The 13,017-nt window shown below is 31.1% G+C and overlaps 3 protein-coding genes across 4 annotated transcripts; 2 read left to right on the top strand and 1 right to left on the bottom strand.

Moving 5' to 3' along the window:
• Nucleotides 1-330: 330 nt before the first annotated feature.
• Nucleotides 331-6,728, top strand: LOC126777305 (EARP and GARP complex-interacting protein 1). Its single transcript, XM_050500310.1, has 9 exons — nucleotides 331-498; nucleotides 2,091-2,225; nucleotides 2,394-2,540; nucleotides 2,680-2,766; nucleotides 3,050-3,238; nucleotides 5,090-5,214; nucleotides 5,443-5,544; nucleotides 6,120-6,251; nucleotides 6,511-6,728. The coding sequence occupies exons 1-9, from the start codon at nucleotides 457-459 to the stop codon at nucleotides 6,671-6,673; spliced, it is 1,122 nt and encodes a 373-aa protein (XP_050356267.1). The 5' UTR covers nucleotides 331-456; the 3' UTR covers nucleotides 6,674-6,728.
• An 820-nt stretch (nucleotides 6,729-7,548) lies between these two features.
• On the bottom strand, nucleotides 7,549-9,473 carry LOC126777144 (RNA-binding protein pno1). Its single transcript, XM_050500032.1, has 3 exons — nucleotides 9,132-9,473; nucleotides 8,755-8,917; nucleotides 7,549-7,918 (listed from the first exon to the last, which is right to left on the bottom strand). The coding sequence occupies exons 1-3, from the start codon at nucleotides 9,359-9,361 to the stop codon at nucleotides 7,574-7,576; spliced, it is 738 nt and encodes a 245-aa protein (XP_050355989.1). The 5' UTR covers nucleotides 9,362-9,473; the 3' UTR covers nucleotides 7,549-7,573.
• A 176-nt stretch (nucleotides 9,474-9,649) lies between these two features.
• Nucleotides 9,650-12,940, top strand: LOC126777337 (NADH dehydrogenase [ubiquinone] 1 alpha subcomplex subunit 10, mitochondrial). Of its 2 annotated transcripts, XM_050500335.1 has the most exons (5): nucleotides 9,650-9,774; nucleotides 9,846-10,553; nucleotides 10,978-11,151; nucleotides 12,035-12,250; nucleotides 12,779-12,940. In XM_050500335.1, exons 2-5 carry the CDS (start codon nucleotides 9,855-9,857, stop codon nucleotides 12,881-12,883), a joined length of 1,194 nt encoding a protein of 397 aa, XP_050356292.1. In that variant the 5' UTR covers nucleotides 9,650-9,774; nucleotides 9,846-9,854; the 3' UTR covers nucleotides 12,884-12,940. The 2 variants fall into 2 exon arrangements, with proteins under 2 accessions (XP_050356292.1, XP_050356293.1); XM_050500336.1 differs by lacking the exon at nucleotides 9,650-9,774 and having other exon boundaries at nucleotides 9,827-10,553.
• Nucleotides 12,941-13,017: the final 77 nt, after the last annotated feature.

Here is a 13,017-nt window from a genome sequence, read left to right on the forward strand (position 1 = left end):
ATATTTTATATAAGTATAATCATTATTATTAAGGAATATAGTTACTTCATAATCTGTAAAACTCTTTGAAATCGATCGATTATACTCAATAAGAGATAATTAGCATTCTTCATAACCTATAATAAGTGTATGTAACTGTTTGGTAGAATAAGTATGTAATAAATTATAGCACACAAAAATTACTTAATTAATATAATTTTTAAAATATGCAAACTGTCAATTCCGCTGTCAGTAATATTGTTTGTTTGTCATTGTTATATGTCAATTCGATTGGGAACAGTGACAACCTCTATTCCAGTGTATATGTATTATCTATGCCTGACCACAACTGACAAGTGACAGCAACTGTATTGTAAATCATTGGAAAGTTGCAATTATTTGATTTGTTTTTAATAATCGTAATATAATTAATGAAAGGCAAAAAGTTTATAATTAAAAACTTAAAAACCTTACACAATGGAAGAAGGGAATTCAATAATTTACGGACTTGAACATCAGGTATATGGGCATTTTTTTAAAAGTTTGCGTGATTTTAAAAAATGGTATTTTTTTTTAGCACATATGTTTTATGCAATAATATTAACATAATTTAAATCAGTGATGTCTAAATTGCCATAAAAACTCAGAAATCACGCAAAACACTGTGTAGTTTATCATATATTACGTATTAAATGCGTCCGACCCTGATATTTTCTTCCACTGATACGTACATTTGCCTTGATTTTGGGTAAAATAAAAATATAATATTCAAAACGCATATATTTATGTAAGAAGATAAAGTACTAATCACAAATCTTCTCCTAATTTTTCATTATAAGCACTTATCAAAATGTGATCAACAATTGCACATACTCTCAGTTACAAAACGACAAAAACAGACTTATATTTCATCAGTTTTAGCATTAATTTGAGATCCAAAAAACATTATTAGTAAATGATAAAATTAATAAAATTACACAACAACAAATGTAAAAGATACTTTGAGCTTTGTCCATCATTATTTAGAAATATTTAACAGTCAATTGTGTCTTCTTTGGTGGACCGTCACTCAACGGAACGGGTGGAGAATGTAAAGAGTCGTACACATTTTTATAAAGCATTGAATTTTATTCTAAGCTACCTAACTAAATTTCTATATACTAACTTTCCAAAACTTCTCTGGCTTTCATTATATCCATTTTCTTTTAAACTTTGGATTTTTTTATGTTACTATTTTGTAACAATACAATTACTTTCTTGCTTGTTTGAAGTGCTGTTTTTAACACCAGAAATTTTTAGGGCATTATTGTAGTTTCGAACTAATCTCTTTCTGAGAAAAATGAATATTTTTCTTTTTTTTTCTTGTAGATTCATTTTTTTGTAGATAGTGTAATATTTTGATTATTTAAAACTTATTTTTCTTTCAATTTACGTTTCTGCTCTCACCACTTCTTCGATTCTTTTCTTTTTCATTTTCCGTTAGCTCATTTATTTTCTTACTCTCGCAGTAAGTGTCATTTCAATATCTATAACAATAATATGTTAGTATGTGTCTCAATAAACATTAATTAAGGCTTTATTTTAATATAGCTTAAATTAATTTATAAAATTTATAATTTAATTTTATTAAATAATTTATTTAATACGGCTCCACTTTAACATTTAAAAGATTAAAAAAATCTTAATACACAAGATAAAAATTATTTTTAGGAAGAAACTAAAATATCCATGCCTATATTAAACATTACCCTCCTTCAGGGCAGTCGGGTAAATATAACATTTTGAGGATTAAAGTAATTTAGCAATGTAAACACGGATTTACATTCTAAAAAAACATATAAGTATACACTGTTTTCGTTCTCACTTTCATGAACATTATTCCAACGCAGTATTATTTGACCATAAAAGTTTGTAAGCAATTACAATCGCTTCGTGTAAAAATTGGTTACTGGTCGGATCTAATTATAATCTGTAATTGATACACACTAAACATCATTACTTAACAAATACCATATATTTTCTAAATTTAAATAGAAAATCTTCACAACTTTTTTCCTGCACACTTTTTAAATAGCTTATACTAAATAAAATTATTATGATTTGGTTTTCAGACCAGAGCATTGTCGCCACAGTATGGAGAAAGTGATGCTATTAGATTCCTGATCGGTACCCAAAGCTTGAAACCCGACTCTAATCAAGTACATGTTGTGGAGCTTGAAGAAGATACAGGCGCATTGCACACAAAAGTATGCCTTATTTATGTAACTATAAATTTTAATGCAATGAACTTTAGATAAATTGTCATTAAATAATTCATAATTTATTGTCATATAACCAAGTAGGCATTAGTAGTATTTGGCATAAAGACTATACATAGTTTATTAAAATAGCCTATAATAACTGAATAATTTTAGGTTTTTAAACATGATATTGGTGAAATATGGCATCTCCGTTGCTCTCCACATGATGCAGCCATATTGATGACGACACACAATGCTTATGACCCTGATACCTGCCAATGTACAATGGGAGTTTCTATCTTCAAACTTCCATCCACAGAGGTAAATTCTAATTGAAAATGAATACATACAAGTAAATATATATTTATTTAAATATATATAATGTTGTTGTTAATCAGCTGTGTTTTGTCACTTTGAAGCTTTTTTTTATAGATAGTGATATAATTTATATGAATTACAGGTCATACCAAAAGATTTGGACGATCTTAGTGCAATACAGGGCAGGAATGCAGAGGATATGGAAATCTTAAAAACTATAACACCAGAGGTATATATATATGTTTCATACCTTAGTAAAAATACGTACTATATTATATAACTAGAAAAGAGTAATTAATGTTAAAATTAACGGTTATTCTCTGTAGAATTTACATGACTATTCAAAACTGCTTCTAAAAATACTTGAATAAAGCATTTTTTGATGAATTTTAATTAAAGTTAAATAAATAAAATCAGTCATAATTAAAATAGGTGATAATTCGGTAGATAATAACTATGCTCAAAGACTATTGTAATTTTTTTTATGTTAGTAACATCAAATTATTCAACAGAAACCAGAGGAAGAAATACGGTGCGCCGAATGGCATCCGTCCGACTTAAATCGTATTGGCATAGTTCTGGACAACTATGTCAGTATTCGAGACGTGGACACAGGAGCTCAAGTGACAAGTGTTGTGCCGGAGGGGAGAGCGAGGCTCAAGTTTACGGGGGGAAAGTGGAGTCCACAAGGACATTGCCAAGTAAGTATCTAGTTAGTTCTAACAATTGTACAATAGTAAATAGATATACAAAACCTTTATATATACTTACAGTACCAAACAAAAAAGTTTATAGTCAAAGTCAAAAATCTTTATTCAATATAGAAGCGTTACACTTGCGGCTATGTGAACTTGGCACCCGACTTTTGAAAATCGATTTTTTTCATTTTGATTCTTATAGATATTCGTTTGTAGTAGCGTTAATTTCGTTTTTATTACCTTCTCTTCGTTTGTAGTAGCGGTCATTTCGTTTGTAGAAGCGGTTATTTCGTCTGTAGTAACTTCTTTTCGTTTGTAGTAGCGTTAATTTCGTTTGTAGTATCTTCTATTCGTTTGTAGTAGCGGTCATTTCGTTTTTATTACCTTCTCTTCGTTTGTAGTAGCGGTCATTTCATTTGTAGTAACGTCTTTTCATTTTTAGTAGCGTTAATTTCGTTTGTAAAAGCGGTCATATCATTTGTAGTAACCTTTTTTTCGTTTGTAGTACCTTCTATTCGTTTGTAGTAGCGGTCATTTCGTTTTTATTACCTTCTCTTCGTTTGTAGTAGCGGTCATTTCATTTGTAGTAACGTCTTTTCATTTGTAGTAGCGTTAATTACGTTTGTAAAAGCGGTCATATCGTTTGTAGTAACCTCTTTTCGTTTGTAGTACCTTCTATTCGTTTGTAGTAGCGGTCATTTCGTTTATAGTAACCTCTTTTCGTTTGAAGTAACCTATTTTCGTTTGTAGAAGCGTTAATTTCGTTTGTAGTACCTTCTATTTAAAATTTAAACCATTTATTTTGCTACACACATACATTACATAGATTATACAGAAGAAAAATAATTAAATTTAAAAAATACAGTGTAGGTAGCAAGGGGTTCATCTCAGTATAAGAACAAAAAACTAAAACTAAAAAGCCCTTATCCTTGAGAAAAAAAAAACATATTACACAAAAAGAAAAACATCACAAGGAACTTAGACATAAGATAGACAGACAGACAGACAGACAGACTTAGACATAAGACATTAAAAATGAATATGATAAATACTAAGTCTATGAGGTAGTATGACTGACACTATATTTGGAGGTTGTTACTCTGACTTTTGTTTATTTAAAAATAATACCGTCAAATGTTTTTTCCACTAACTATTCGTTTGTAGTAACCTCTTTTCGTTTGTAGAGGCATTAATTTCGTTTGTAGTACCTTCTTTTCGTTTGTAGTTGCGTTAATTTCGTTTGTAGTAACTTCTTTTCGTTTATAGTAGCGTTAATTTCGTTTATAGTACCTTCTCTTCGTTTGTAGTAACGGTCATTTCGTTTATAGTAACTTGGTGTATCTCATTATCGTTCGTATTTGTTTTCTGAAAGAAAAAAAACTTGCTTAAAAGATTAAAATTTTTTTTATGCTTCAAGTACAAACGTTTTTTTTTTTACTACAATCAACTACAAACGTTTCACTTCAAGAATCAACTATTCATTTTGAGTGTCGACAAAACCGGGGGATGACTTTTTTTCGATGTCTTCCAATTTTTTTTTTAGAGCTACTACAAACGAAAAAAATTTAATACAATCAACTACATACGAATATCTATAAGAATCAAAAAGAAAAAGATCAATTTTCAAAAGTCGGGTGCAAGTTCACATAGCCTACTCTTGCGTATTGATTGTCATAAATCTACCACCGGTTCGGAAATAAACACCTCAGACCTGAGAAGAACCGGCGAAAGAAACTAAGCGGTTTTTTTTTATATATTATTATTTGTATTAATTTTTATATTCTAATTCGATATCATCTTGTAATCATAAAATTAAGTTTTTTTTTTTTATTTTAATCAGGATTTTTTTCATAGTTCACAGTATTACAAGACACACATATAAAATGTTTTGACACAAGAACAGATTGCATTAAATCCTCATGGAACATAGACAACGCGCATAGACAACTAGCCAGGGACATCGATTTCAATCCAAACAGGTAATTATTTCAATTACATTATTATATGTTCATAGAATTGATAATAACAATTATTCGTAAAGTTTTTATCCATGCAATTATTAACGACAAATTATCCCAATAAATTATCGATTGGAATATGAAATCTAGTTTTATAACAGCGTTGAGCTTACATAAGGTTGCAAGAGTGTTGCCACTTTTACAAAGAATCTATGTTATCTAGCTTATCTATTTGTTTTTCTTTCTCAGACAATTCCACTTAGCAAGTGCAGGAGATGATGCCGCATTGAACATTTGGGATTATAGAAACGGTAAAGAGCCCATTTTCAGCAGAACTGATCATTCTCATTGGTAAGTTTGAAAGAAGCGGAAAAAGGAACTCAGAAAACCTACTCTTACCTATTTGGGAAACTCCTTGAACTCAGTGTTTTTTTTTTTAAATATCAATCATTAATTTCTATTTTATATTTCTATTGTTTTTTTGTTTTGTATAGATATATAATACAGTAACAGCCTGTTAATGTCCCACATGGGCTAAGGCCTCCTCTCCCTTTTTAAGGAGAAGGTGTAGAGCTTATTCCACCACACTGCTCCACTGAGGCTTGGTAGAATACACATGTGACATAATTTCAATGAAATTAGACACATTCAGGTTTCCTCACGATGTTTTCCTTCACCGTTAAGCACGAGATGAATATATGATCACAAATTAAGCACATGAAAATTCAGTGGTGCCTGCCCGGGTTGAGATGAATGAAAAAAAACACGCGTTCTAACCAGTAGGCCATCTCGGCTCTATTATATACATATAGACCCCATTATCTGTCAGCGTCTACGTTATTATGTTATATCTCAAATAATAATATTTTTCTGATTCATAATCTTGTTACTTGCTACGTTTGTTAAAATTCTATTATCATTAATAGGGTTTGGACGGTGCGATACAACACCTACCACGAGCAGTTGCTGTTGACCGGCAGTTCTGATGCGAGGGCCTTGCTGACAGCCGCTGCCAGTATTTGCGACATGGACGACGAAGGCAAGCGGCTCAGTCAAGTGTATGTATCTATTTATTAATAATTAATAACAGAAATAATTAAATTATATTTTTGTATGATATAAGATTAACTATACTATACATACTAATGCTATAAATGCGAAAGTGACTATCTGTTACGCTTTTTGATGATTTGTATGAAGCTAGCTTGAACCCCATGAAACAACATATTTTTCATACATTACATTAGGGGGGGGGGGGGCCTAACTCGCGGGTAAAAAATAGTTATTCTTAAAAATGACATTTGTTATTCTGTTCAGCCTAGAAGATGGTGTCCTCCAATCTTATGAACAGCACGAGGACTCCGTGTACTGCGCAGAGTGGAGCGCGGCGGAACCCTGGACGTTTGCCTCCCTCAGCTACGACGCTAGGCTCGTGCTTTCCAGGGTGCCTCGACATTTTAAATATAAAATCCTGTTGTAAATTATATTGATGTAAAATGTATTTTAAAATTAAAATGAGCTAATTGAAATATAATATTAATATATAAATTTGTTTATATTTTATTTCTTTGTTTCTCCAATCTCCAAAATCACATATTCAAATCCGAACTAGAAAAACAGTCAATAATTTTATTTAATTCATAAATTTGTTTTATGGTTTAGCAATGAAAGAAACATTTAAGGGAAATCTAATTGTGTAAAAAATAAATTATAAATAATATCCACTAAGATGAGCATGATGGAAAAAACTTTTAAATGCTTTGCTAGGGAAATTTATAGGCTGTTATTTCTCACATGCCATTAATAACGTAATTTTGAAAAAGTAATATTTATATATTATGAAATATTTGTTATTAGAAAGATAGATAAGAATACAAAATGAATACTCCTTAGCAAACATAAGATTGTGGATTGAACAAAACCTTAGATTTACAAATTGCATGCGATTTGCTATTTGTTCTACTCAATTACGCACTATAAACAGTTCTTGATTAATTTACCTTTATTTATTATAAAACACTATTCCTATATTGCATATAACTAGTTGTAACCAAATTAATTTAACTTTCGAAGCTCCGATTACAACTTCGCGGATATTAAAAACGCCATTTTATCATAGATCATTTGAGATTGAATTGACCAATGATATCGCGATATATCAATTCGGTGTACAAGTTGTTTATTTAGGTTTACTTGTGGTTGGAATAGGTTATAGTCATAAATGGACCTTCTAATTATTACAAAGTGTTAGGTTTCACTATAATTTATTATATATAACACATTAATAAATCTATACAAATTTATATAATTATATATTAATAAATACCTCACTATTAAAAATAAAACAATATTAAATGCATAAATATACTTTTATTTACATTTAAAATCTTTCAGCAACTCTTTTAGCGACATTCCTCAAGTTACCATAAACTTTAGAAGGCGGTGATCCCATAATTAAATTACAAATAGCTCGTCTCGCCAGTGCAATATTTTGGTAACTACCTAAAATGTGAATTTTCGAATCTGCCAACACTATTCTTGTCTTGGTTACATTTTCTATGGTGAACTTAGTACGTCCTGCTTTCCCCGCCAATCTTCCTATAGCTCTGCCTAAATGGTCACCTTGTAATGTTTTGACGTCTTTTATTTCAAAGGATTCGACAAAGAGGTCATCTAATCTCAATAGTGCCAATGCATCCTCAACATCAAAACCATAAAGGAAAGCCTGAAATAGGAAAAGGATATTAAAAATAAATCCATAGGTACTGTAACAAAAATAAGAGATTGTCTATACCAGCGATAGTCAACCTTTTCTTTATAGGGGCCACGAACATGTGTTAGTCATGGTGTCGCAGGCCTCAAACAAAAAATTGTTAAGTAAGGATTTTATTAGGTTTCGGGATTGTTACAAATTGAACATTTTGTTTATTATTTCAAGAAATTTCAAGCACTTTGGAGTGCGGTGGCCACAAGCAGTTGTTTAATTTGAATTAATTAGGTATTAATAAAAATTAAAATTGTTGAAAATAAAGTAACATTAATAGGCTAACCACAAAAGCCAGGTGGGTCATAGATTGAGTACCGCTATACCGTAATCCAATCAGAGGAGTAAACATAAACAACGTTAAATTCAGCTATTCTATGACACTATTTATATCCACAATAATTTTATTTCAAAGATCTAATAGTAACTTTGCCAATTTATAAAACACAACAGTAATAGCCTGTAAAGGTCCTACTGCTGGGCTAAGGCCTCCTCTCCTTTTTTTAAGGAGAAGGTTTAGGAGCTTATTCCACCACATTGCTCCAATGTGGATTGGTGGACTACACATGTGACAGAATTTCAGTTAAATTAGACACATGCAGGATTCCACACAATTAAATAAAACACTATTTATCATAAATCCATAATGAATACCATAGATTATTCAAAATCTCAACCAATTATATGGAGTCAATTCAATATCAGTTGTTTTGTCTTCACTCCTCTTGGTATTGGAATCAGATGATCTATCTTAACAATATTATAATTCTTTTGAATTACTGACTCTTCATAGTTACCTTAACAAAATCAGCAGCTTTCTGTAAATTTGCGATATCTTTAGTCTCAGGGCCAACTCTGATCTCGACATTTCTTGATTTGGTGTTGAAACGGACTTGAAGTAACAAATGTTCCACGATCGGTGTGAAGATTTTTAACCAGTTTTCTCTTAGAGGTGTATATCTATGAAAAAAAAATACCAAAAATGTAGTTTGAAATACATACTAAATAAAATATGTATGTTTTATAGAATTATATAAACTTCTAATTTCAAGTCTAGAAAAAAACTGTAATCAACATATAAGCAATATGTACAGTATGATACATAAACTTACAAAATTTAATAAAAAAAAAAACTTGAAATAAAGACAATAATAACATTATTTAGAGGTTATACCTGTGAGCTGGTACTGCAACTTTTCTCATGTTAATTTTGCTTTCATTTGGTTCAACATTTTTCTTAACCTTTTTCAATTTTAATTTTTTAGTCTTTTTTTTACTGACATTTTTCTCTTCCACCTCCATACCCTCACAAGATTCTTTCGCAACCCCTTTTTTAACATTACCTAATTTAATAGGATTTTTTGCTGGTAAAAATTCATCGACGTTTATATTTTCGGTTTCCATTTTGTGACTTTTTATAAACTGGCGTCACTAAGAAGTAAGTAAATGTTGCAAAATGTGTTATTTTTGTTGTTAAATAATTCTCACATGGTGTAGTAATACGACCACAGAGAAAAGGAAGTTGGCAAAAGTCAAAATGTCAAAAATTGTAAAAGTAAAAATATTGTAGTATGTTAAAGATAGGTCTTTATCATATTATTTATATATAATATTTTGTATACTGTTTTATTATTTTTAGATTCTGTTTATAACTAAAGTCGTTTTGCATTACTAATATGTATTAATAATTTAAAATCAACTTCTAGGAATTCCTGGTTAACTGTTAAATGGAACGTAAATTGCGAATGTCAAAAATTTCACAGAGGTGTTATGTCACATCTCTTAAATTAATTTTTGTTATTATGTATTAATTATAGGTAAGAACATTATTTATATTCTTTTAATATTAACCAAATGTAATAAGTGTTTAATCTTATATTTCTTCTAGCCAAGAAAAATGGCGACTATAATCAGAACCACTTTGGTAAAGTTCAGCCCTCAAGGTGGAAAGATCGCAGGATGTACGGTTGTTCAGAACAGGACCATCATGGGTAAAACCCTGCGGGAATCTTTGGGGCCCCGTCCACCGAAGCCCCCTCCATTTGACTACGAAAATAAATGTTACGGGTGGTTACGTAGTCTCGTAGACCGAACCACACATAGGTTCGATGAGAATTCAAAAGTTTTGGTAGTCGAGGGTCCTGTGGCCGTCGGTAAGACCCAGTTTGCCGCTAGCCTCGCTGAGGATCTCGGCATGAAGCATTATCCGGAAGCCAATATGGACATTCATTATATCCGTCCCAATGGTATTGACCTCCGTATTTTCGACAAGGACATTCCAGAAGATACGAGAACTTTTGACCATGTCAACTTCAACATGACACCGAATCATCGTCTTGCAGGCAACTACCAAATCATGATGTACATTGCCAGATATAATCAATACATCGACGCTCTTACTCATCTCCTAAACACTGGCCAAGGAGTTGTTCTAGAAAGGTCTCCATACTCTGATTTTATTTTCCTAGAATCAATGTTTTCTCAGAACTACATTAGCAAGGGTGTAAAGTCTGTGTACTATGAACTGAGAGCCAATACTATTGAGGACTTGATGAGACCACACTTGGTTATCTATCTTGACATGGCTGTTGATAAGGTATATAATACAAATTTACTTTAAATTGCAATAACTTTAATATTTCTAACGATTTTTATACAGATAGATTTGATCATACTAGTTTCTGCCTGTGTTTTATTCTGTGAGGAAGGTGTTAGGAATAAAAAAAGTAGCCAATGTCCTTTTTGGGGTTTAAGCTTGCTTTATACAACACATCTATGGAGATAAAAATGAAATAAATGAAAAAAGTATCATAGTATATTGTAATATAGCCTCTACCAATTAATGAACCAAAATAATAATGTTTTCACACCTACCTGGTAGCTATTCTGATTAGCATGTTCAACCATAAAAATATTGGATTGCATCCTTACAGCATGACTGTACTAATATACTATATTCCTTACATCCACTTTATATATAAGACATTACAAATTAATAATCAAAATTTTTACATCTAAAGGTACAAGAATCAATCAAGAAACGTGCCCTTAAGCATGAGATAGAAGGCAAAGCCTTAACAAAACCGTTTTTGACTGAATTAGAACATCAGTATAAAAACAAGTACCTTCGCGATATATCAACTCATGCCGAGCTGCTTGTATACGACTGGAGTGGAGGTGGTGATGTTGAAGTGGTAAGTATTAATTGGTAAAATATAAATACTTTATCATGTGCGTGTATAAATAATGTTTCTTATAGTATGTGTGTGTGTCACATTATGAAAACTTTTTTGTAAATATTTAATTAATATAATCTTATTTTACGTTATAATACAAACCATATACCAAGGAATATTTTACAGAATGGATTTCATAAGAATGAAATAATGACTTAAAACAAATTTTTCAAAATGGGATACACACCAAAAGAAAAAATTTATGTTTTATATATTATAGTATTCCTTCTTATATCACACACTAGCTACCCAGCCCGGCTTCGCTTGGGTAAAATAAGGGTGTGAATAAAACATATCTTAATACATACCATACAGACGCGGCGGGGGTACTTTCTATTATAATATGTAACGATTGTGTGGCTTCTTGAGCTGCTCCTGAGCTGGCTGGATGTGAGACCCGACTAGGCTAGACTAATGTACGAAGTACAATGATTATGTATACTTGTTTTAATAAGACTCGAGCAAAAGATTAAGAGAGCAAAAGTTAATGTTGTACCTTTTTAAATGCAAATTAATGGAAAAAATGTTAACTTCATTTACTTCATGTGCATAAACTAGATCTTCAGAACTAAGGTCCTTTTACTAATATAATAATTAATTTAGATTATTATAACTTATTTTAAACTAATTATTTATTATAATCACAGAAACTAGGTGACACGCAGTGTGCTTCACCTTTTATTCCGATTTGTGATAATAAATAAACTAAACTGTATTTTAATCAAAATGCATAATACAGCAGAGCTATTGTTTGTTTATATTTACTCTTTCTGTAGTGTAGTAATTAATAGCCAATTAATAAAAGCTTTTATTAAAGTTGTAATTTTAAATAAATTTCCAGGTTGTAGAAGATATTGAGCGTCTCAACTTCGAACAGTACACGGAGCGCGAAGAACCCAAGATGAAGGACTGGCGTCTTCCCCGCGAAGTCGACTGGGCTGATAAGAGGATGATCTACACCAACAATAAGAATTATCTCATGAACCTCTTCAACATCCCCCGGTTCGATGTGCCGGAACTCATCACCGATGCTGATGATGGATATTTAAGGGACAAGGTATTAAGAAATTAAGATGAACAAATTGACTTTCATCTAAATATGCTGTGGTATTTATTAGGATATTCAATATTCTAAAACATATGAAAAATTTGAAACGGTTTCTGTGTAAAGATGTAACGATTGTAAATTCTTTTATGAGTGATTTTCTTTAATGAAATTGTTTCCTATTGGTGTTTTGCTTTATTATTTATTTTTTATATTTACTAGCTTATGGCTGTTTGTGAACAATTATCCGACACAATTTGTTTGTCACCCAGCCAAGAGTAATATAAAATTAGTGTAACCGCTTCGGAATGGGGGGGGGGGCGTTTAAATGTCAAAGTGCCCAGGAACCTTGGATCTCTACGACCGGGCCTGGTGTCACCGTGCAGTTATAGTATATATATGAGAGAGACCTTCACATAAATGGCAGCAACAACATTGCCAATATTAAAATATATATATATTTAAAACGATGATCCTAAAGAAATATAACTATATGTGTAATTCGCTCAATTAATATCAGTTTAAAATGTTTTGTTTCAGGTTATATCGAATCACCCGGATTTCGAGTACCTCGAGGGCTACGGCAGGAACGAACCGGGCAAACTGTTCAAGAACAAAGTGCCCAAATATACTGAATATATTTAAACTGTGCAAACTATAGAGTAGTTGCTAATAAAAATATAATTATATAACTTTTTTTTTTATATATCGGCTTTATATTTCCTTTAAAATTTCCTTTCCTTTAAAAAATTATATACCTTTTGCAATTTAGTCACAAT

Source organism: Nymphalis io, chromosome 22, assembly GCF_905147045.1.
Source record: "Nymphalis io chromosome 22, ilAglIoxx1.1, whole genome shotgun sequence".
NCBI classification, from domain to species: Eukaryota; Metazoa; Arthropoda; class Insecta; order Lepidoptera; family Nymphalidae; genus Nymphalis; species Nymphalis io.

Excerpts from the sequence above, each read along its gene's own strand:
- LOC126777337 (XM_050500335.1), top strand. The coding sequence starts at position 9,855 with ATGGCGACTATAATCAGAACCACTTTGGTAAAGTTCAGCCCTCAAGGT. Across the intron at positions 11,152-12,034 it reads GAGGTGGTGATGTTGAAGTG|GTTGTAGAAGATATTGAGCG; the intron begins GTAAGTATTAAT and ends ATAAATTTCCAG. Across the intron at positions 12,251-12,778 it reads ATGGATATTTAAGGGACAAG|GTTATATCGAATCACCCGGA; the intron begins GTATTAAGAAAT and ends GTTTTGTTTCAG.
- LOC126777144 (XM_050500032.1), bottom strand. The coding sequence starts at position 9,361 with ATGGAAACCGAAAATATAAACGTCGATGAATTTTTACCAGCAAAAAAT. Across the intron at positions 8,918-9,131 it reads GTTGCAGTACCAGCTCACAG|ATATACACCTCTAAGAGAAA; the intron begins GTATAACCTCTA and ends TTTTTTTCATAG. Across the intron at positions 7,919-8,754 it reads AAGCTGCTGATTTTGTTAAG|GCTTTCCTTTATGGTTTTGA; the intron begins GTAACTATGAAG and ends TTCCTATTTCAG.
- LOC126777305 (XM_050500310.1), top strand. The coding sequence starts at position 457 with ATGGAAGAAGGGAATTCAATAATTTACGGACTTGAACATCAG. Across the intron at positions 3,239-5,089 it reads GTCCACAAGGACATTGCCAA|TTCACAGTATTACAAGACAC; the intron begins GTAAGTATCTAG and ends TTTTTTTCATAG. Across the intron at positions 6,252-6,510 it reads GGCAAGCGGCTCAGTCAAGT|CCTAGAAGATGGTGTCCTCC; the intron begins GTATGTATCTAT and ends TATTCTGTTCAG.